The sequence below is a fragment of the Nicotiana tomentosiformis genome, chromosome 4 (assembly GCF_000390325.3).
Source record: "Nicotiana tomentosiformis chromosome 4, ASM39032v3, whole genome shotgun sequence".
NCBI lineage: Eukaryota > Viridiplantae > Streptophyta > Magnoliopsida > Solanales > Solanaceae > Nicotiana > Nicotiana tomentosiformis.
In genome coordinates this window covers 50,834,563-50,856,730 of record NC_090815.1, presented here as the reverse complement: position 1 = coordinate 50,856,730, position 22,168 = coordinate 50,834,563, and the positions used below count along the sequence as shown (strand labels likewise).

At 39.7% G+C, this 22,168-nt stretch overlaps 2 protein-coding genes across 2 annotated transcripts; one reads left to right on the top strand and one right to left on the bottom strand.

The window, feature by feature from the left end:
* Nucleotides 1-2,899: 2,899 nt before the first annotated feature.
* Nucleotides 2,900-4,503, top strand: LOC138909656 (uncharacterized). Its single transcript, XM_070200867.1, has 3 exons — nucleotides 2,900-3,078; nucleotides 3,728-3,854; nucleotides 4,141-4,503. Exons 1-3 carry the CDS (start codon nucleotides 2,900-2,902, stop codon nucleotides 4,501-4,503), a joined length of 669 nt encoding a protein of 222 aa, XP_070056968.1.
* A 16,548-nt stretch (nucleotides 4,504-21,051) lies between these two features.
* LOC138909655 (uncharacterized) lies at nucleotides 21,052-21,842 on the bottom strand. Its single transcript, XM_070200866.1, has 2 exons — nucleotides 21,338-21,842; nucleotides 21,052-21,245 (listed from the first exon to the last, which is right to left on the bottom strand). Exons 1-2 carry the CDS (start codon nucleotides 21,840-21,842, stop codon nucleotides 21,052-21,054), a joined length of 699 nt encoding a protein of 232 aa, XP_070056967.1.
* Nucleotides 21,843-22,168: the final 326 nt, after the last annotated feature.

Here is a 22,168-nt window from a genome sequence, read left to right as displayed (position 1 = left end):
GAAATCATCAACGTATACCAACTGATCAAGTGGTGGTGCATATATAACGCTGTAACCTTTCCCCATACTCCATAGACATATAATATATGTGTATATAACACCGTCTTGTCATGAGTCAATGTACATGTATAAATGAATGCAATGCATAAGAAGTAAGTCAATAAGATCTCTCGGAATGGCACAAGATCAATATGCCTTCCGTTAATATCATGAAATAAACTTTAGCAACTTACGTATTTTTTGAGACCCATGAACAGATGATATGATAATAGGACATATAGGGAATCTAGAACATAGGCAACCCTAGTACTTCAAAAGAATATAGTCATATATGAAAGTTACGTGTTTTCTCGTTTCATTGTATCATATGGATCATGCCAAAAGGAAATAAGGGATAGACTTAACATACCATATAGAAATCTGTCCAATAACAATGCTAAACTTAGCTCACTGCACCTTAATCTACAACAACGACAGTGAAGCTATTGTCAAGCTACGAATGACTCTCTCATTTATATAACGAAAGTAACTTAATCTGTAACAAACCATGCAGCATTTCCCCTGATGTTACTGCTTACTCAAGCCTACTATAGGCGAGACAACAACACAATACAATCAGAAACTCAAAAACAACCTAACTACAATTCAGGACCTTTAACACACCCAATCAACAAGTTATCAATAAGCCTGAAATTGCAACGACAAGTGACCAGCCCACTACTCTACTATATGTAGTATTATTCCACGACCTTTATCCTTCCAAACTCCATAAGTTAGCAGCACAAGAGGCCAACATGAGTGAAATACAAAACAATCAACTACAAGTGGAATAAATCGAACTCACGGCTTCCGGTCATCATCCCATGAGTTCTAACTATTAAGAAATGAAGTTATGAACCTTCTTTGATATCTAAAAAACTTAAATACAACAAGTAGGTGTTTTCTTAACCATGAAGTACCTTCGAAAACTCAAACTACAAAGAAAAAGAGATGCGGTATAATGATACTTAGGTCGTACGAATCGTTCTAATGTTATTGCTTCTTGATTTCGTACCCTATATGTTAATCTTTTTTGAAACCCTTGTAGAAAGTTTAAGGATATGTTTATGGGTCTTCTCTGTTCGTGGTCTCTTGAAAAATTAAGAAAAAGAAGACTTAAGCCATATATATATATATATATATATATATATATATATATATATATATATATATATATATCCACTTTTGAAAAGTCAAAGAGGTGCTAACTTAGCACCCTAGTATTGGACCTTTTTCAGACGCTTATATCTTTTTATCCGGACGTCGAATGAATGAAAGGTTAAGAATGATGGAAACTAAAATACAAGACCTTTAATTTGGTATATAATATATCCCCAAAAGACCTCATATAACAAATGAAATGTATTGTTCAAAAAGTATTGTTACAAGCCAAATCCTTAGTCAGTTTTTCCGCGACTTAAATCCGATTTTTCAAAAACTTTATATTTTATATCCAAACATCATATATAGTCATACTATGACTTTAAACTTATTTTAATCATGATTAACAAGTCTCATATTTATTATACGTCACGTTGGGATGCACAGGGTGTAACATTTACTCTCTACAGTCAGAGAGTGAGTCCATAGATTTATCGAGGGGCTCAACCCTGGTATTAAACTCAGCACGGCTCGAGAGCCAGATACTGATGCCGCATACTAGTAGGCAGTGAAGATCGGTAGGATATTGGAGGGTATGTGGAGTCGGTAGAGAGATAAGAGGGAGGCCAAGATGCTTCGAGATTTTGGTACATATAGTGGTGCTCGTGCCCCAGTTGCAGCCCGTCATAGTAGAGACTATGTGAGCCGTCCGTTCATTTAGCACTTCCAACTTCAAGTGGTATTCCGGCCACTAACAAGTCTCAGGTTGCCCATTATGCACCGCCATTGTATAGTGCACCTCCTGCAGGGGTGCTTTCAATGGTCAGTCCAGCCGACCAAGCCCTAGCCAATCTCATCATCTACATCCTCCGAGAGCTTTGTTTGAGTGTGGTGACACTCGTCATATGGTGAGGGATTGCCCCAGACTCAGGAGGGGTGCACCTCCACAGACTACGCAGGCTCTACGTATTTACAGGGGACCTAAACTTCTTAGGCTGTGGTTATCACACAAATTGCCACTCCACCTGCATAGCCACCCAGAGGTGGAGGTCGGGCGGGTAGGGGTCTCCCTAAAGGGGGAGGCCAGGCCAGATGTTATGCTCTTCTGACTAAGATGGAGGCGGTTGTATTCAACACAATTATCACAGGTATTATTCTAGTTTGTCATAGAGATGCATCTGTCTTATTTGATCCAGGCTCTACTCATTCTTATGTATCATCTTCATTTACTCCATATTTGGGTATATCCTGTGATTCTTTGAGTTCTCCTGTCTATGTGTCCATGCCTGTGGGAGATTCCATTGTTGTTAACGGTGTGTATCAGTCGTGTTTAGTTGTTCTTGGTGTTTTTTAGACTAGAGCCGACCTATTGTTTCTCAGTATGGTAAATTTTGATGTTATCTTGGGTATGGAGTGGTTGTCACCCTATCATGCTATTCTTGATTGTCACGCCAAGATGGTGATGTTGGCAATGCCAGGTTTGTCACGGTTAGAGTGGAAGGGTAATTTGGATTATGTTCCTAGCAGGGTGGTGTCTTTCCTTGCGGCATATCGGATGGTTGGGAAGGGGTGTGAGGCATATCTAGCCTTTGTGAGAGATGTAAGTATTGATACTCCTACCGTGGAGTCAGTTCCGATAGTGAGGGATTATCCAGATGTATTTTTGGTGGATCTTCCGGGCATGCCTCCCGATAGGGATATCAATTTTGGTATTGAATTGTTGCCTATCACTCAGCCCATATCTATTCTACCGTATAGTATGGCCCCAGCGGAATTGAAGGAGTTAAAGGAGCAGTTGCAAGAGTTGCTTGATAAGGACTTCATTCGGCCATGTGTGTCACCTTGGGGTGCTCTGCTCTTGTTTGTAAAGAAGAAGGATCGCTTGATGCGTATGTGTATTGATTATCGACAGTTGAACAAGGTTACAGTGAAGAACAGGCATCCATTTCCATGCATTGATGACTATTTGACCAGCTACAGGGTGCCTAAGTGTTTTCAAAGATTGATTTGCGGTCAGGCTATCATCAGTTGAAGATTCAAGAGCCAGATATCCTGAAGACTGCCTTCAGGACTCTGTATGGTCATTACGAGTTCCTTGTGATGTCATTTGAGCTGACCAACACCCCAGCAACATTCATGCACTTGATGAACAGTGTATTCCAGCCCTATCTTGACTCATTTGTCATCGTGTTTATTGACGACATCTTGGTGTACTCCTGGAGCTAGGAGGATCATGAGCAACACCTAAGGACCGTGCTTCATACCTTGAGAGAAAAGAAGTTGTATGCAAAATATTAAAAGTGTGAATTCTGGCTTGATTCAGTGGCGTTTGTTGGGCATGTAGTATCGAGTGAGGGGATCAAGGTAGATCCGAAGAAGATTAAAGCAGTGTAGATTTGGTTCAGACCGTCTTCAACTACTAAGATCCGGAGGTTTCTTGGTTTGACAGGGTATTATCATCCTTTCGTAGAGGGTTTCTCATCTATTTCTCCTCCTATGACCAGATTGACCCAAAGGGGTGCACCATTCAGATGGACCGAGGAGTGTGAGGAGATCTTTCAAAAGCTCAAGATTGCTTTGACTACAGCCCAAGTGTTGGTGTTGCCTATGGATTGGGGTCTTACACTGTGTACTATGATGCGTCGCGTGTTGGCCTCGGTGCAGTGTTGATGCAAGACAGTAGGGTGATTGGTTACGAGTCTAGAGAGATAAAGGTACATGAGAAGCATCATCTTGTCCATGACCTTGAGTTAGCAGCCATTGTTCATGCCTTGAAGATTTCGCGGCACTTTTTGTACGGTGTCCCTTGTGAGGTCTATACCGACCACCGGAGTCTACAACATCTATTCAAATAGAAGGATCTTAACTTGCAGTAGCGGAGATGGCTAGAGTTACTTAAGGAATGACATCACCATTCTATATCATCCCGGGAAGGCCAGTGTTGGGGCCGATGCTTTGTGTCAAAAGGTGGAAAGCTTGGGCAGTTTAGCATATCTACAGACAGCTGAGAGGCCATTAGCATTGGATGTTCAGGCCTTGGCCAACCAGTTTGTTAGATTGGATATTTTGGAACCGACTCGAGTTTTGGCTTGTCTGGTTTCTCAGTCTTACAAATATGACCGTATCAGAGTGCGTCAGTATGACGACCCACATTTGCTTGTCCTCAAGGACACAGTTCACCACGGTGATGCCAAGGAGGTCACTATTGGGGATGATAGTGTGCTACGAATGCAGGACAAGCTATGTGTGCCGAATGTAGATGGCTTGCGTGAGTTGATTCTTCAGGAGGCCTGCAGTTCACGGTACACCATTTATCCGGGTGCTGCCAAAATGTATCAAGACTTGAGGCAACACTATTGGTAGAGGAGAAATATGAAGGACATAGTGGAGTATGTAGCTTAGTGCCAAAATTGTCAATAGGTATGTATAAGCATCAGCGGCCAGGTGAATTGCTTCAGAGGCTAGAGATTCCAAAGTGGAAATGGGAGCGGGTTACTATGGATTTTGTTGTCGGGCTCCCACGGACTCAGAAAATGTATTATGCAGTATGGGTAATTATGGTTAGGTTGACCAAGTCGGCTCATTTCTTTCCAGTGGTGACTACTTATTCTTCTGAGCAGCTGGCTCATGTTTATATTCGTGAGATTGTCGGACTTCATGGCGTGCCAGTATCCATCATCTCTGACCGGGGTACGCAATTTACATCACGATTCTGGATGTCTGTACAGCGTGAGTTCGACACGCGGGTTGAGTTGAGGAAAACATTCCACCCTCAGACGGACGGACAGTACGAGCGCACTATTCAGATATTGGAGGATATGCTTCGTGCATGTGTGATGGAGTTCGGGGATTCATAGGATCAGTTTTTGCCGCTTGCGGAGTTTGCTTAAAACAACAACTACCGGTCTTGTATGGGAGGCGATGTCGGTCTTCGATGGGTTGGTTTGAGCCGGGTGAGGCTGAAATATTGGGTACAGACTTGGTTCAGGATAAAAGGTTAAATTGATTCAATATCGCTTTTGTACAACCCAATCTAGACAAAAGAGCTATGCGAACAGAAGGTTCACAACATTGCATTCATGGTTGGGGAGCAGGTCTTGCTCCGGGTTTTGCCCATGAAGGGTGTTATGAGGTTCGAGAAGAAGGGCAAGTTGCGCTCTAGGTATATCAGACCTTTTGCAATTCTTGAGAGGATTGGAGAGGTAGCCTACAAGCTTGCACTGCCACCTAGTCTAGCTACAATTCATCCAGTATTCCATTTTTCTATGCTCCGAAAGTATCACGGTGATCCGTCTCATGTGTTGGATTTTAGCTCAGTCCAGTTGGACAAGGATTTATCTTATGTTGAGGAGCTGGTGGCCATTTTGGACAGGCAGGTCCAAAAGTTGAGGTCGAAGAACATTGCTTCAGTGAAGGTTCAGTGGAGGGGTCAACCAGTCGAGGAAGCGACTTTGGAGACTGGGCATGATATGCCTACCCGTTATCCTCATATTTTCACCACTTCAGGTGTGTCTCTATACTCGTTTGAGGATGAATGTTTGATTTAAAAGAGGGAGGATGCAACGACCCGTTCGGTTGTTTTGATTATTTTATCCACAGTGCCTTATTTATTGCCTCCTCTATGTTATGGTATGGTTATGTGAATTGTCGGGGTGTTTGGTTTTGGTTTCGGGTGAGTTTCGGAGTGAAATGGGACACATAGTCCCTAAGTTGGAGGTTTAAGTGGAAAAGTTGACTGTAGTTTGACTTTTAGGTAGACAGCTCCGGAATGGAGTTTTGACGGTTCCAGTAGCTTTGTATGGTGATTTTAGACTTAGGAGAGTTCCCGGATGTTGATTTGGAGGTCCGTAGGTTGTTTCGGCGTGAATCGACGTAAGTTAGACAGTTGAAGGTTTGGAAGGTTGGAAAGTTTGACCGAGAGTTGACATTATTGATATCGGGTCAAATTCTGATTCTGTAAGTTGGGATAGGTCCGTCATGTCATTTATGACTTATGTGCAAAATTTGAAGTCAATCGGAGTTGTTTTGATATGAATCAACACTAGTTTTAAAATTCAAAAGTTTATAAGTTCATTACGCTTCAATCTATGCGCGATTCAAGGTTTTAGTGTTGTTCGATAAGATTTGACGCTTCAAGCGTGTGCGTATGATGTTGTAGGATTATTTGGAATATTTGGTTGAGGTCCTGGGGGCCTCGGGTGTAATTCGGAGAATGTTCAGCGCACTTCTGTTGCTGTTGGTTTCCTTATGCGCGATCGCGAGTGGGTTATCGCGATCGCGAAGTGTTGTTGGCGACTGGTGGAACATTGTACTATGTAATCGAGAGAAAAAGTCCGCGACCGTGGAGCTTTGGCACTGAATGAATCGCGAACGCATATGTTGGGTAGCGTCCGCGAAGAAAAAAGGAGGAGACTGGGGGTCCAAGCATTTTGTTCTTCGCGATCGCGTGATGAGTTCTGCGATCACGTAGCTTGTGGAGTTTGTGTGCCGCGTTCGCGTGTGTAGTTCTGCATTCGTGGAGAGTATTTTGGCATCATGTCGAATTTGTGCTTTGCGATCGCGAAGCAATTCCCGCGATCGCGAAGAAGATTGACTGGGCAGCAGAATAAAATTTCAAAAATGAGGGTATCATCTCATTTTTCATTTTTGAACCTAGAGAGCTCGGCGTGTAGCAATTGTTCGAGAGTTTTTCAAGGAAATTGTTGGGGTAAGTGATTCTAACACGGATTTGACTATATTTCATGAATCTATTATTATTTTCATTATCTAATTAGTGATTTGAGTTGAAAATTTGTGGAAGATTTGTGAAAACTTCCAAGACTAAATTTTGGGGTTTTGGAAGGCAATTTGAAGTTGAATTTGAGTAATTCTTGTATGGTTGGACTCATTATCAAATGGGTGTTCGTATTTCGTAATTTTGGTCGAGTTCTGAGACGCGAGCCTGGGTTGACTTTTTGAGCTGACTTTTTATTTCTTTGCAAAGACCGTAACTTTATTGTTCGAAATAGTTTCCTATAGTTTATATTTATGCTATGAAGTTGTTTTGGCAAGATTCGAGCCGCTCAGAATTGGATAATCAAGGGAAAGACCTACTAGTGGATTGAGTTAGCGTGTTTTGAAGTAAGTGTTTAGCCTAACATTGTGTGGGGGAATTACCCCTTAGGATTGGTGTTTTTTTTGTGATAATTGTGATGTGTGGAAGCCGTGTACGCAAGGTGACGAGTGTGTACACGGGCTAAATGTGGAAAATTACCGGTTTTAGCCATGTAGATTCCTTTCATGCCTTAATTGAGTTATCTTAACATTTTATAACCATCATCATTAGTCTAATTTCGCATGCTCTACTTGTCTTATCTCTTATTTGTTAATGACCCTACATGTTTAGTTGAAGTCCTTGTTTCCTTTATTCCATATTCATTATGTAAACGTTGAATTCTCTACTTGAAGTTATTATTCTTGGAATATCTTGTTGTTAAAATTGGTATTGAGGCATAGAGGTTGTGATTCACATTGAGGCAAAGTGTTAAGTTGTGAAATACTATTCTTGTTGAGTTATTCACTTCCGGTTATTATTGTTGAGACTCTTGTGTATATTGTGGTTGAGCCATGGGCTAATTGTTGTGAAAATAGCGTTGTTGTTGATTTCCTTGGCAAATTGTGTTATAGGGCACTTGAGGTGCGATTTGTGATTCAGTGTGATATTGATACCTATGCAGTGGTATACGGTTTTGGGGTTGAAACGCATGCGGTGAGATAAGGTGGGCTAGATACGGGTGTTGCTAGTAGGGGAACTACTTGAAGCCACGCGGTGTGATAAGGTGTGCTAAAACACGGGATGCTATTTCAGGAAAAATGATTTTCAAAACTAAACGCAAGGCTCCCGCGGTGATATAAGAAAAGATTGTGAATTATATTTGTGATTTGAGACTATGAGGCGGTACCTCGGTAGTGACTCTTGTTGGTATTTCTCTATTACTTCACTTGTGTTTGGTCGTTTTGTTTTATTGATTTAACATTTCTTGTTTTATTCCGTGACGCATTAGTTACCTTGATTCTATGCAGTTAATTTTGACATATTCCTTACTTATTTCATTTCCATTGTTATTATTATTGCACCATTAAATTATTTGTCCTGTTTCTTATTTATTCCGGTAGGGCCTTAACATGACGTCGTCACTACTCTATTGAGGTTAGGCTTGGCACTTACTGGGTACCGTTATGGTATACTCATGCTATGCTTGTGCACATCTTTTCTTGCAGATCTAAGTACCTCCTATCAGTCCAGGCACTAGTGAGAGCTCAACTTCGGACACTTCAAGGTATACCTGCCAGTGTCCGCAGGCCTCGGAGTCCCCCTCTACCTAGACTATTCTCTTTCCTTACCCTTTTATAGACATTGATGTATAGGGATATTCATTACAACTATATAGAGCTTGTGACTTGTATTTGTCAGGTTTTGGGGAGTTGCTATATTGAATTGCGGGAGTTTCCTTCATATTATGTTGAGTTATTTAGACTTTAATCATTATTTCAGTTATTTCTGCTTGAATGTTAGGCTTACCTAGTCTTAGAGACTAGGTGCCATCACGACATCCTATAGAGGGAAATTGGGGTCGTGACATCAACAAAAGTTAACCCCGAGCCCGCCCTGTCAAAACCGGGGTCTAAGGATAGATTCTGACTACTCGTAACTCCTCGAGTCTATATATGTGTTTTGTTTTAAAATCCGAGTCTAAATCGACTCTCAAAACTCATTTTCATTTTTTTCAAAAACATGATAACATTTCCTAATTTTTCCTCTTTGATTCTCACAAATTTGATATTAAATCTAATATATAATCATGAAACATAGTTAAAAATTGATTAGAATCACTTACCCAATATTTGTAGATGACAATCCCCTCTCCAAATCACCTTCTACAAAGTCTAAGGTTCTAAAATGTGAGAAATGAGACTAAATCCCGACTTTCCATCCCTTATGTTCAGTTGTAGGTGCCGCATTTGTGACACCGGGTTCGCATTTGCAAACCCTAGCAATTGCGGAACAAGAATCGCATTTTCCAACCCTGACAGACTCCTCAGAAGTCGTAATTGCGAGGATGTCTTCGCAACTGCGAGGCTGACACCTTCCACAAATTCTATATTGGCGAGTTTATGTTAATTAGCCTCGGGTAATAATTCGATATTGGCTTCTTCCGAAGATTAACAAACTTACTAATTGAATAATCCCTAAAATAATTAATAGATTAAGCACACCCGAATATAACTACAAGTAGTTCAATCCTATCCCTAGGTAGAATCTATAAAGCTAGGGTTAACGCCTCAAGTTCTTGTTAATTAATCTTTTCCAACCCCAAATTATCTTTCCCAAAATTAATTTGAAGTGAATGGGCGAGTCCTAGGGTTAGCTAATCCCTTTGGAAACATTAAAGAACAAGAATAATTAAAGAAACAATAACTCACTTTATAATAAATAAAAATCGTTCAATACATAATCACAACAAGGTATTTAATCCACGCTTTAAATATGAATATTCCCATAAACAAGATTCAATTGCTGGAAAAAATACTACACACTTAGATATTCAATACAAAGCAAGGAAATGAAGAAATGAACATAAATGGGTAAGAAATTCTCAAACAAACGCTTCAAATCTTCAAGACCCAAGAGTGTGTGCAAGAACCCTAGGTCCAAAACTTGTATTCTCTACTTAAAAGATGGCCAAAGATGCCAAAGATCTGTTTCCAATAAGCTAGGTCGTGTATTTGTGGGTTTGGAATGGAAAAAATGTGAATTGTCAATCCTGCCCAGGTCTGAAGCCCGTTGGCCGCACCTGCGGAACAATCATCGCAGGTGCGGCACCGCAGATGCAGAATTTATGTACTTAGAAGCGATATTTGGTGGAAATGGCTATTCCACAGAAGCAGCTAAAAGAGCACATAAGCGCGTCCGCAGAAGCGGTCTCCAGGTGCAGAAGCGCAACCACATAAGCGTTTCATTAATCGCATATACAATTTATGCCTTGCAAGTCTTGTTCCGCAGATGCAGACCATTTCTCGCAGATGCAAGACCGCAAATGCGGATGGTTCTGTGCAGATGCGATTCCACTGGAGATTTTTGCACTTCTTTCACTCTTTTTGCATGAATCCAGTTCATTTAATTTCAATTCTCTTCAAGACTTCATTTACCTGCAAATCTAGCAATGCACGCCAAATCACCTCATTTTATAATTAAAGGACACAAAAACTAAAGAAAAGAGACTAGAATAAATGGTAAAATAACCACTCATCAACACCCCCCAACTTAAAGCTTTTGCTTGTCCTCAAGCAAAGCTAAACCAAATATTCAATGAGGCTCTAACATTTAAAGCTCAATTAGCATCGCTATCATCTTCAAATCATATTCTCCAATTAAGCATAACACTTATGGTTTTGGGTGATACTAATAATTAGGCTCAAGCATGTGAATATCAACTAAATAACTTTCTCATTTAAAACAATCTCAAGAAAGCAATGGAGTTTTAAAATAATCAAGTGACAACAACTAAGCCTCAAGAAGTGACTCCAAAGCACTAGTCTACTATATATGCTTAATTTACTCAATTTGGAATATATCAATGTCACCAATCCATCATAATCCATGTGCACTCACAAGAAAGAAAGTCCCAAAATCACCATATTTACAATAACAGCACAAGGGACAAATGCACAAAGACACTCTCTCTCAACAAAGAATTTCAAGTGTTACAAAATACCATACCATAAGCTTGCCCTTATTTTAATTCGCCGCCTTTTCAAGAACATTCGGTTGGAGAACCCATAAGGACTTTTTAATCTTGTAATGTAGAATTAGGGAAGGGTAGGATAAACATTTGGGATGCAAGTGACTACACCCTCCTTGAACACTACTCACATTTGTCTTTCTTTTTGAACTTTGCTTCTTTTTAAACCACATAGTCCTTATTGACATCTAGTTACCAAGATAGAACCACCTTAAAGTACCTCTCTAAATTTCTCAAGACTCCATTTTTATTTATACATATATGTTCTTTTGTTTTTCTATTGGAGCTTGAGTATCTTCATCTAACACAACTTTGAGGTATTTGCTTCTACCCACAATGTACATCTTCACCAATTCCCAATTAACAGCAAAACCCCCAACTTATGCTTTTAGCCTCATTCTTGACATTCAAAGAGAGACGGGTTCAAAAGAGGGAATTTATTCACAAAAATGGTAAAGGTTTGTAATGAGGTAGCCAAATAAAAGGTTAAAGGCTCAAATGAGGTTAACCAGTGATAGTATTTATGCGATGGTAGGATCGAAAGGCTAAAGAGGCTTTTTTAAAGATCACAAAGAATGCCTAAAGTCATCTCTCCAACCAAACATAATTAACATTAGCGTTGAAAGACCAACCGAAAAAGTTCTAGATGATAAAAGTAAACTCGAGAATTATTTTAAATAAGAACAATTAGAGCAATATCATGCCAACGAGTGGTCAAAGAGTCACAAAATGAGCCAAATTTTATCATAAAATTTTAGTTCCCCACGCAACTTACTTTTTCAATTTACAATCACAATTTGGAGGGGTATTCTTAATTCACACATCACATCCAAGAGACCAATTTTATTAGTACCAAACAATCCAAAAGTCTCCACATAATAAAATAAGACTAATTCTCTTAAGAAAGTCGTCACGCCATCCATCATAGGGAAAAGTCACCCGGTTCAACACAAAAATATTCTCCGGGAAAGAACCTTAGAATAAAGAAAACAAAAGAAAATTTATTGAAAAGTATATTACTACTAAAGGAATAACAATAATATATATTAAAAACTACTAAAGAAAATAAAATAAACACTAAAGGAATAAATATAAAATAACTAAAAACTACTAAAGAAATTTAAAATAACAAAAGCAACTACTAGTAAAGGAATAAAAATAACACAAACTAAAAACTACTAAAGAAAATAAATAAAGAAAGAAAATAAAATAGAATAACAAAAGCCACTAATCAGCAAATGTATCACCAATCACAAACTACACCCGGCAAAGACACATGATAAATAATAGTAGAACAAGCCAATCAAGGGCACACAATATCCATACAAAAGCATAAGCCCGGCAAGGGCACAAGTCAAGCATGAATGTACAAATAAGGTATACTTCCTAAAGCCATCCCCAACTAAAAACACTGCAGTGTCCTCACTGCACAATATCAAGATAAAATAAGAGTAGTTTGAGGGTCTCCCTGAGGTCTGCATCAGACTAGCAGAATGTGGGAAAAAGCTAATCACTGCCGTGTAGATCTCTCGGTCTCATCATCATAGGTAGCATCAGTATCAACATCACTATCATCTTTGTCCTCAACCAGTATCTTCCTGTTCGGCTACCCCCATTTGAAGATGGCCTTGATGCCTCTCAACATCTTTATCATGAACTTGCTATTCTTCTTATTTCTCTCTTTCTCCTTGTTGAAGTCTTACTGAAGATCTACATGTGCCTTGGCCATGTTTCCATAGGCTGCCTCGAGCCTGCTAACAGAAGCTCCCAACTTCTCATGCGACTCTGATTTCTTCTTCTGGTTCTCCATGTAGGTCTTCATTTCTTCCCTAGTAAAATACTCGGGCATAGGCTGGGAGTGTGAGGGCCCACTAGAGAGCTGTGACATTTAGTCACGAATGGAGACAAGCTGTGAGTTCAACATCCCAAATGGTCCCTCAAGCATGGCTACCTGTGAGGAGGACTGTGGTCCGGCAACAGTGGTCACTTTCCTCTTCTTACTCTTTACTGCACTACCATCGCCTGTAACCTCAACACCTGCCCGCCGGCACAACTCTATAATCAGTGAAGGGAACATCAAGCCTGAACTGTCGTCTAGAAAATACTCTTTTAGCTCCGAAAGGATATAATGTCCAACATTCACATGAATGCCGTCAAGTACGCATGCGATCATCAGGGCCCTACCATATGAAACATTCAAAACATTTCAACACGGCGATACTCTGTTGCAGATGAGGTAGAGCCACATCTAGCCTCAGCTGTGAAGTCGATGGACTTCAAACCCTTTCTCTTGTTTGCCTACTTTGCTCTTTTATCTGATGGATAAAGTTTAGAAACTAGCCAATCTCCGTTTGAGCAATGATCTTTTTCTCGTACCGGATCAAGTGGAGGGTCAGGAAGCCCTATAATATCATTGATTTGTTCGATTCCAAACCTCATTTTTTTTCCTCTTATCGTGAGTTATGGATTGTTGAATTTTGTACCATTAAGGTTTGCCTAAAACATACGAACCCACTCCTCATTGGCCTTAAATGGAGTAGGCATGAAACCAGACCAGTCGGTGGTCTGTAGACGACCATAAAAATCTGGAAGTAACTCGGCCAATTTATCCTCAGAGATTCCCTTTTCAACTACGACCTTCTTTGTAAGAAGGTTGTCATAATATCGGCGATGACAATCAGCAGACATGAATCGTTCAGTGTCGAATTGTTCCTGTCGCGCCCAATTTTCTCGCGAAAGCGGGCTTCGACGTAGTGACAACTCTTTTAAATGGGTAGTATTAAAAGAGGAGAGTCACCACCTAACGATTTTTAAGGTGTGTTAGGGCGCTTATTATGCAAATAACTCTGTTTGACTAGTCAATGCCACCAAAGATTGGGTAAGGACTCAAATTACCTCAAAGAGAAGGTGTTAGGCACTCTTCGAGGTCCACAACTGTGGGTCCCGGCCGAACATAAAACTATGTGGATTATGATTAGGAAAGATGATCAAAGAGAATAAAAGGTCAAAGAGTTTTAGTATAACACAATGAGAATTGATAGAAATCTTAAGGGTTACAAGGATATAACTATAACGATCCTTATTAGATGAATAAATGTATAAAGGAGGGGGGGGGGGAGGGGGTCCTAAGTGATTAAAGGATAACCCCGTGCAACATAAATAATACTTTGCAACTCCTTTAAGATAAGGGATTACACATATTATTCAGCGGGCACAGACTATCATCTCTTGCTACCCGATTACTATGTTAAAGTTGTTTACCTAAAGTGAGCTAGTTCAATTCTAAGTAGTACCCTATGCGTGCTCAACCCGTCCCATGCCTATGGTCCAGGAAGCATTAGACTTCTATTTGGGTGGTTCTAGACTTTACTTAGGCCGCTTAAAATGATAAAACTAAGCAACATACAAAACAAGTAGGACTTCATATAAAGGCAGTTAAAGGCTCAAGTTAGCCTCCACACTTAGACAACGAATGCACGCAAGCAGATTCAGTATTATTAATAAGCAGTTTCAGAATTGAGGCAAATTAAAGTCATTAAGCCCCTATAGACATGGTTTCTATGTGACTGAATTGCAGCATTATTGCTCTTAGTGGCTTAGACGAAAGGAGCTGTAAACTATTTGTAAGCCTAGAGCTATTAACGCCAATTTTATAGATATGCGTCTTAGGAAAGTGACATGGTCCTATAGGCATGACTTCTAACAGTGGCATAGTTAAGCAATGAAAGCGTGTTTGAGAGTCCAGCATTAACATTGTTGATCTCATAACCATTTAAAGCGAGTGATAATACCCTATAGGCAGGATATCTAACGATTGACAATGGAAAACTAATTTTTTATACTTAGCCCCTATAGGCATATTTTCTAGTCGAGCAATATGATAACAATAGCAATAGCAAATTAGCCAATTAAAGTCCTATAGGCTTGATTTCTAGATGAAGATCTGTAGAACATAAGCTAGCATAATCCTATAGGCGTGGTATCTAATGAGTATGTTGCATTTATACAAATTGAAGGAAAGTTTATTGGCATTTTGTTTCCTATAGGCATGCTGTCTAGTAACACATAGTAGTAGACATAGGAATAAATAAAGTACTTAAGCTTATTTTTTGATAGTAAACAACTTGTGTGAGTGTGTGATTCCCCTAATGGCATGATTTCTACTAGTGTACATGGAGATTAAATAGCATATACAGCAGGTTGATAACATGTAAATAATGTGAACCCTATATGCATATTTTCTACCCTTTCATGTAAACCTTAGAATATACCCATTTCCCCAATTTCACTAACACCCCAAATTGTTTGTAACTACAAATTATTACAGGCCCAAAGAATGTAAATATAAATATTACACAAGAAATAATAATAGGCCTACAACAGGCCCAAAAAGAGACACCCAGTATTGCCTGGGCTTCAACAAACGCTTTCTTCGCAAATGGCATGCCCAGATACAAACAGGGGACTATACCCATCAACATAGCCCAAAACCCATAGAGGAACTTAGGCCAAACCAAACAGTCACAAATTGACCATATGACCCAAATATTAGATTACACAAAAATCACTGAAACAAACTAGTATTCATATTATACAAATAATGTGAGGAAGAAAAGCTAAATGCCAGAAATAGCTCAAGCTCCAGCAGCAAAGAGAGCGAACAAAAAACCACAAATCCTAATGTGTCAGAGTTCACAAGGGTCTCAAATGTACCCCGAGCAGTGCTCACACTAGGGAGGTCAATAGAGAGAGTTTTGGTGGCCTTGGCTTTCAGCCGGCCAAAAGTGATAGATTCATAATAGTGTAGGTAACAAATGAGAGTGAGATAACAGTGATCAAATGATAGATCTTGAAGAGGTGCACTAATATTTTAGAAGCAGACATGACATGGGTAATTAAACAAAGAACATTCAAGCAAAGAGAATCAACAAAACTCAAAGGACAGGTTGATATCACAAGTTCAAACGCTTAGCAGATTGGACAGAAAACATTTTTGTAGAAAGCAGGGGAATCATATTTTTTGAGATTACTAATATACAAAGGCACACAATTCCAAGCACTAACATAAAGGAGTTAAAACCTAGGGGTTCAAATTATGTTAGGCATCAATCACAATATGAGAAAGACATACATGCCAACTTACATTATGACAAAAGAGTATCAAACATTGTAAGGAAACACAAATTAAGATAGCTACTCTAAAGGTCCCAACTAATCGCTAAAGATACAGGATTAAGCAGAACAAAGGCATAGTGAGTGACAAAATAGCATCGGAGCAAGTCATAGCTAGAGTGAAGGTCTCAACATAGATTAGAGTATATTCTATTATAAGAATTCAGAACAAAGTAGGGAAGCAACTCATGCCAGGCAGTAAAGGTAAATACTCAGATACTAACATACGAGCTTAAGAAAGTCCAAATTGTTCCAGTTAAGCATGTACAAATAACATGTCTCAGAACTTGAAATTGCAAGTAAAATCAACTGCTAAAGAAGTTCAGATCATAAACAAGCTCAATTCTGACAAGGTTGCACATAGAGACAGCCCAGAAACACATTAGATCATGGAATCTTAGAGGTGTGAGTACACAAGACATGAACACAGAAGAACAAAATTGTAAAAAAACAAAGCCAAAAAACTTACCAGTTACCAGTTGAATAAACAGACAACAAGAAAGAACAAACTCCAAAGTACTCTGAATACCAACAGAGAACTAGAACCCAGAATCTTAATATATCAGAGTTACCAAGGGCTGCAGATGAATCCCGGGCAGTGCTCGCACCAAGAAAAGTTGAAAAATCGAATTCCGGTGGCCTTGGATTTCAGCCGGCCAATAACCAAAGTATAGAACAAGAGAATGATAGAACAATAAATTCAATTTTTACTGAATCTTCTTATTTTCGTCCCCTTCAAAGGGGAATGGGGAGGGATTTATATAGTGGTTAAATCAGATGAGTAAATAGGGAAAGAAGTCAAACAAACATAAACAAGGAAAGGAAATATATACATGCAATCATAAAGCGACCAGTAATGGAAATAAATAAAAAATCACACCCTAATTAGGGTTCGACGTTTGAAAATTCGTCTACTGGTATGAGAAATCAGTTATTCTTCCGTGTATATGGACACCATATTGTCTAGATCTTAGCGACTGAAGTTGAACGGACCCGAATCTGAGAGATGGTACTTACCAAGTTTAGGCAAGTACTAAGTGACACCATAGTCTTGCAAGTAATACTGAGGTAACACGTAAAAGGTAAGAAAATCAGAGAAGGAATCCATGATTGAGATGGATTCGGAGAAGATTGAGAGGGCAACTTGTATTTCTGAAGGAAGGAGGAGTGTTTAGAGGCGCCTGATGAAGGGAAATGGGGATTAGGGTTTGGGTAAGGGGATATAAGGAAAATGGGGGTTTTAATTCGGGTTGTTGATCATTTGAGATCAACGACCAAGATTAAGAGGAAGGTGGGGCGGGTCATTATGAATGGATTGTGCCCGGATTTTTAAAGGGTCGTTTGGGCTGCTGAGGTTATTGGGCCAGGGGTTCACTTGGACCTTAATTGGTCCGAAATTAATCCCAATTTTGGGCCAAATTTTAAAATAGGAAATTAATTTAATAAAAAATAGTTTAAAAATTATAAAAATGCTATTTATTTAAATTAATACTTTAAAACAATAGTATAATATTATAAAAATGTAAGATATTATTTTGACCTTGAATAAAATGACAAATGCAATAAAAATTATAAAATATAGGCTATATTTGCAACTTTTTGCAAATTACTTAAAAATACTAATGTAATTATATAAAAATGAAGTACAAATATTTGAAACGTGTATTATAGATGCAAAATAATAATTTTAGGTAATTAAGTCATCACAAAATAATTTGAAGGAGTAATTAATAAGTATTCAAGTAATTTAAATGCAAGAAAAATCAATTCAAAGCTCTAAAAATTATGGAAAATCATAGAAAAATGCATGTATAGATTTTATAAACTAAATAATGATGTTTTGAAAGGTATATATACTATTTGAAAAAATATGAGGGCAAAATTGGGTATCAACAGTTGCCCCTCTTTACCCGGGAATGATTAAAGAGTTGTCGGGTAAAGAAAATGACGACCAATTTTGGCCGATTTGAATGAGGAATGATACGATTTGAAAAAATGGGGGCCGAACCCTGGTTCCTGAGTTGCCTACATATCTCCGGTGTTACGGGAATCAGGTCGTGTGTAGTTCTGGAGCCAAAGGTGAACGAAACTGATGGAGTTGTTATAAGAATGGTCATATGTCTCGGAGTCATGAATGTGAATATGAAACGTTATGGATGTATCATAGAGCAAATATCTGAACTATCATAGAGTAAAAGGCGGGCAATTGCTGGTAGTTGGTTACGTTTGAAGCAATTGAAGGATGTGAACATTGTGAATGGAAACAGGAGCGAAGATTTGTCCCGTTTGTAAAACTGTTTCCTCCTGTGGTACCTGCAAAACTTAAAACACGGTGCATGCAAATATATATATGGTTATTACGAAAGTTTAAACGTGATGCAAATTCCCTTTGGACCATGAAGGTTATCTTTGGACGGTGAGGATGATGTCCTTTGACCGTGACGTCCTGTGCCATGAAGCGTATTATAAGGGATTCGCGGGCCATGAAATGATGTCCTTGGGCCATGAGGATGGTGCCTCTAGACTATGACGCCTTTGAATAATGATGTGCAATTTTGAGAGATCCTCAGGCCATGGAATGGTGTCTTCCAGCTATGAGGATGATGCCTTCGGACTATGATGCCTTTGGACAAAATGGCGATGTTTCAGCACATGAAATACAAAGATATGATGCTTGGCCATATGCGAGGATGAGACAAGACAATGCTTAGTCTTGTGTGAGTTGAGGGCGGTGCTTAGCCCTAGGTGACCAAAGAGATAGTTCTAGGTCTTAGGTAGCGTAGTGGAGATAGTATTCAGTTCTCACGCAAGGAAAGGCAATGCTTAGCCTTATGCAATTAGGGAGGCAGTTCTTAGCCTCATGCAAGAAGAGGAGACAATGCTTAGTCTCATGCAGGATAAGGCAATGCTTAGGCTTATGCAATTAGGTAGGCAGTGCTTAGCCTCATGCAAGAAGAGGAGACAATGCTTAGTCTCATGCAGGTAGTGCTTAACCTTATGCAATTATGGAGGCAATGCTTAGCTCCATGCAAGAAGAGGAGACAATGCTTAGTATCATGCAGGCAGTGCTTAGCCTTATGAAATTATGGAGGCAATACTTAGCCTCATGCAAGAAGAGGAGACAATGCTTTGTCGCATGCAAGGGAAGGCAATGCTTAGCCTTATGCAGGAAAAACAAAGGATAGTTGTGAGAGGTGAAGTATTTCTTAACTTGATGTGTTGCGTTCGCCAACCTTAGTGATTTTGATGTATGTATATATTTGTAAATATTCCTGTTGTGTTCATTAGCCTGCATTCAAAGAAACAATTATGAGTTTTGCGGGGGGAAAGGTCGGTTCGTGCTCTTGACTCCTTGCTTTGCCTTCACTCTTGTCTTGCAGCCCTGTTTGAGTTACCCTGGGTAGCATCCGACTGTCATAGAAATAAAGCTTTCGAAAAAATATGTATGCATTTGACAAATTATTTGCAAAAATATAGTTGTTTGAAATGTGTTTGTGAGATCGAATAATTTTGATGAACCAGTGACTGTGATACATTTAGAGACATTGCAACTTCTTCGCCTTAGAATTTTGAGGGTCCTCCTCAAAATTCTTCCCCAGATTAAATGTATACTCTTGATAATACTTTTTGGTTGTTCCACACATAACGATGTTGACTTGAATTTGCGATCTTGCCCCAGTTTCTGATCATGGGAAAATGAAGATTTAATTGTGATCTGACCGAACCCACATGGTTGCCTACGTATCCCCTCTTAAACGGGAATCAGGTCAAGCGTAGTTCAGTTACATCAAGTGAAGAAATATAAACAATCCTAAACATATTATCTCTTGACTGCATCTGAGTTGATAGGTTTTGGCCAAATATCTCCGTCCATTTCTACAAGTATGAGTGCTCCTCCTGTTAATACTCGGTGAACCATGTAGGGACCTTGCCAGTTAGGTGAGAACTTCCCCTTGGCTTCATCCTGATATGGGAAGATCTGCTTTAGCACTAACTGCCCCAGTGTGAGTTGCCTTGGTCTGACTTTTTTGTTGAAAGCTCTTTCCATTCTGTTCTGATAGAGTTGACCGTGACATACTGCATTTATTCTATTTCCATCAATGAGAGCCAGTTGTTCATAGTGGCTCTGTACCTATTCTGCATCGCTGAGCTCGACCTCTTGTATAATTCTCAAAGAAGGGATTTCTACTTCGGCAGGAATAACTACGTCAGTGCCATAAACCAATAGGTATGGAATTTCCCCAGTTGATGTATGAACCATGGTACGATACCCGAGTAGAGCAAATGGCAACTTCTCATGCCATTGCTTGTGATTATCTACAGTTTTCCTTAGTATCTTCTTGATGTTCTTGTTGGCGTCCTCTACAACTCCATTCATTTGCGGCATGTATGCCATGAAATTCTTATGCTTGATCTTGAAAGTTTCACACATGGCCTTCATTAGGTCACTGTTGAGATTGGTGGCATTGTCGGTGATGATTGACTCTGGCATTCCGAACCGATAAACAATGCGATCCCGAACAAAATCTGCCCCAAGCGTGCTTCTTAGTTACAGCTTTGTAAGATGTGGCTTCGATCCATTTTGTGAAATAATCTATGGCCACTAGAAAGAACCTATGCACATTTGAAGCAGCGGGTTCGATTGGGCTGATGACATCCATGCCCCAAGCGGAGAAAGGCCATGGCACACTTTTTCCGTTAAGTTCATTGGGTGGCACTCATATCATATCAGCATGTATCCTGCATTGGTGACACTTCAGCACATATGTGATGCAGTCTGTTTCCATAGTCATCCAGAAATACCATCCTCTTAGTATTTTCTTGGCTAAGACAAAGCCATTCATGTGCGGTCCGCATGTTCCGGCATGTATTTCCTTAAGCAATCTGGATGCTTCTTTGGCATCGACACACCGTAGTACCCCAAGTCAGGAGTCCTTCTATACAGAATTCCTCCGCTTTAAAAGAAGTGGTTGGCTAATCTTCGAAGTGTGCATTTCTGAGTATGGGTGGCGTGCTCTAGATATTCTCCCTTTTCCAAATATTCCTTGATGTCGTAGAACCATGGGTTTCCATCGCTCTCTTCTTCAACATAAGCACAATAAGCTGGCTGTTTATGGATTCCTATTGGGATAGGATTGATGAAATTCTTGTCTGGATGTTGTATCATTGAAGACAAAGTGGCTAATGCATCTGCGAACTCGTTCTGAACCCTCGGAACATGCTTGAATTCTTTCTTTGTGAACCTTTGATCAGCTCTTGTACACAGTGTAAATATGGCAATATTTTGGTGTTCTTTGTAGCCCATTCTCCTAAAACCTGATGCTCCAACAGATTGGAATCTCCAATTACCAACAGCTCTTGAACATTCATGTCAATGGCCAACCTGAGTCCCAAGATGCAAGCCTCATATTTGTCTATATTGTTGGTGCATGGAAACCTGAGTTTTGCAGATACCGGATAGTGTTGGCCGGTTTCTGATTCCAAAACCACTCTGATACCTACTCCTTTGAAGTTTGCTGCTCTGTCAAAGAATATTCTCCAACCATCATATGCTTCGGTGATGTCTTCTACCACGAACGACACCTCCTCATCGGGAAAATACGTTTTCAATGGTTCGTATTCTCCGTCTATTGGATTTTCTGCCAGATGATATGCCAATACTTGTCCTTTGATCGCCTTCTGAGTTACATAGACGATGTCAAACTCGCTCAGCAATATTTGCCACTTTGCTAACTTACCCGAAGGCATGGGCTTCTGAAAGATATATTTCAGTGGATCTATCCTTGATATGAGATATGTAGTGTATGCACATAAATAATGCCTTAATTTCTGAGTTATCCATGTTAAAGCACAGCAAGTGCGTTCCAGCAAAGAGTACCGGGCTTCGTAAGGTGTGAATTTCTTGCTCAGATAGTATATTGTCTGCTCCTTTCATCCAGTTTCATCATGTTGTCCCAAAACGCAACCGAAAGCTCTGTCCAATACAGACAAATAAAGCAGCGGTGGTCTTCCCGGCTCTGGTGGGACTAGAACAGGCGGTTTGGATAGATACTCCTTGATTTTGTCAAAGACTT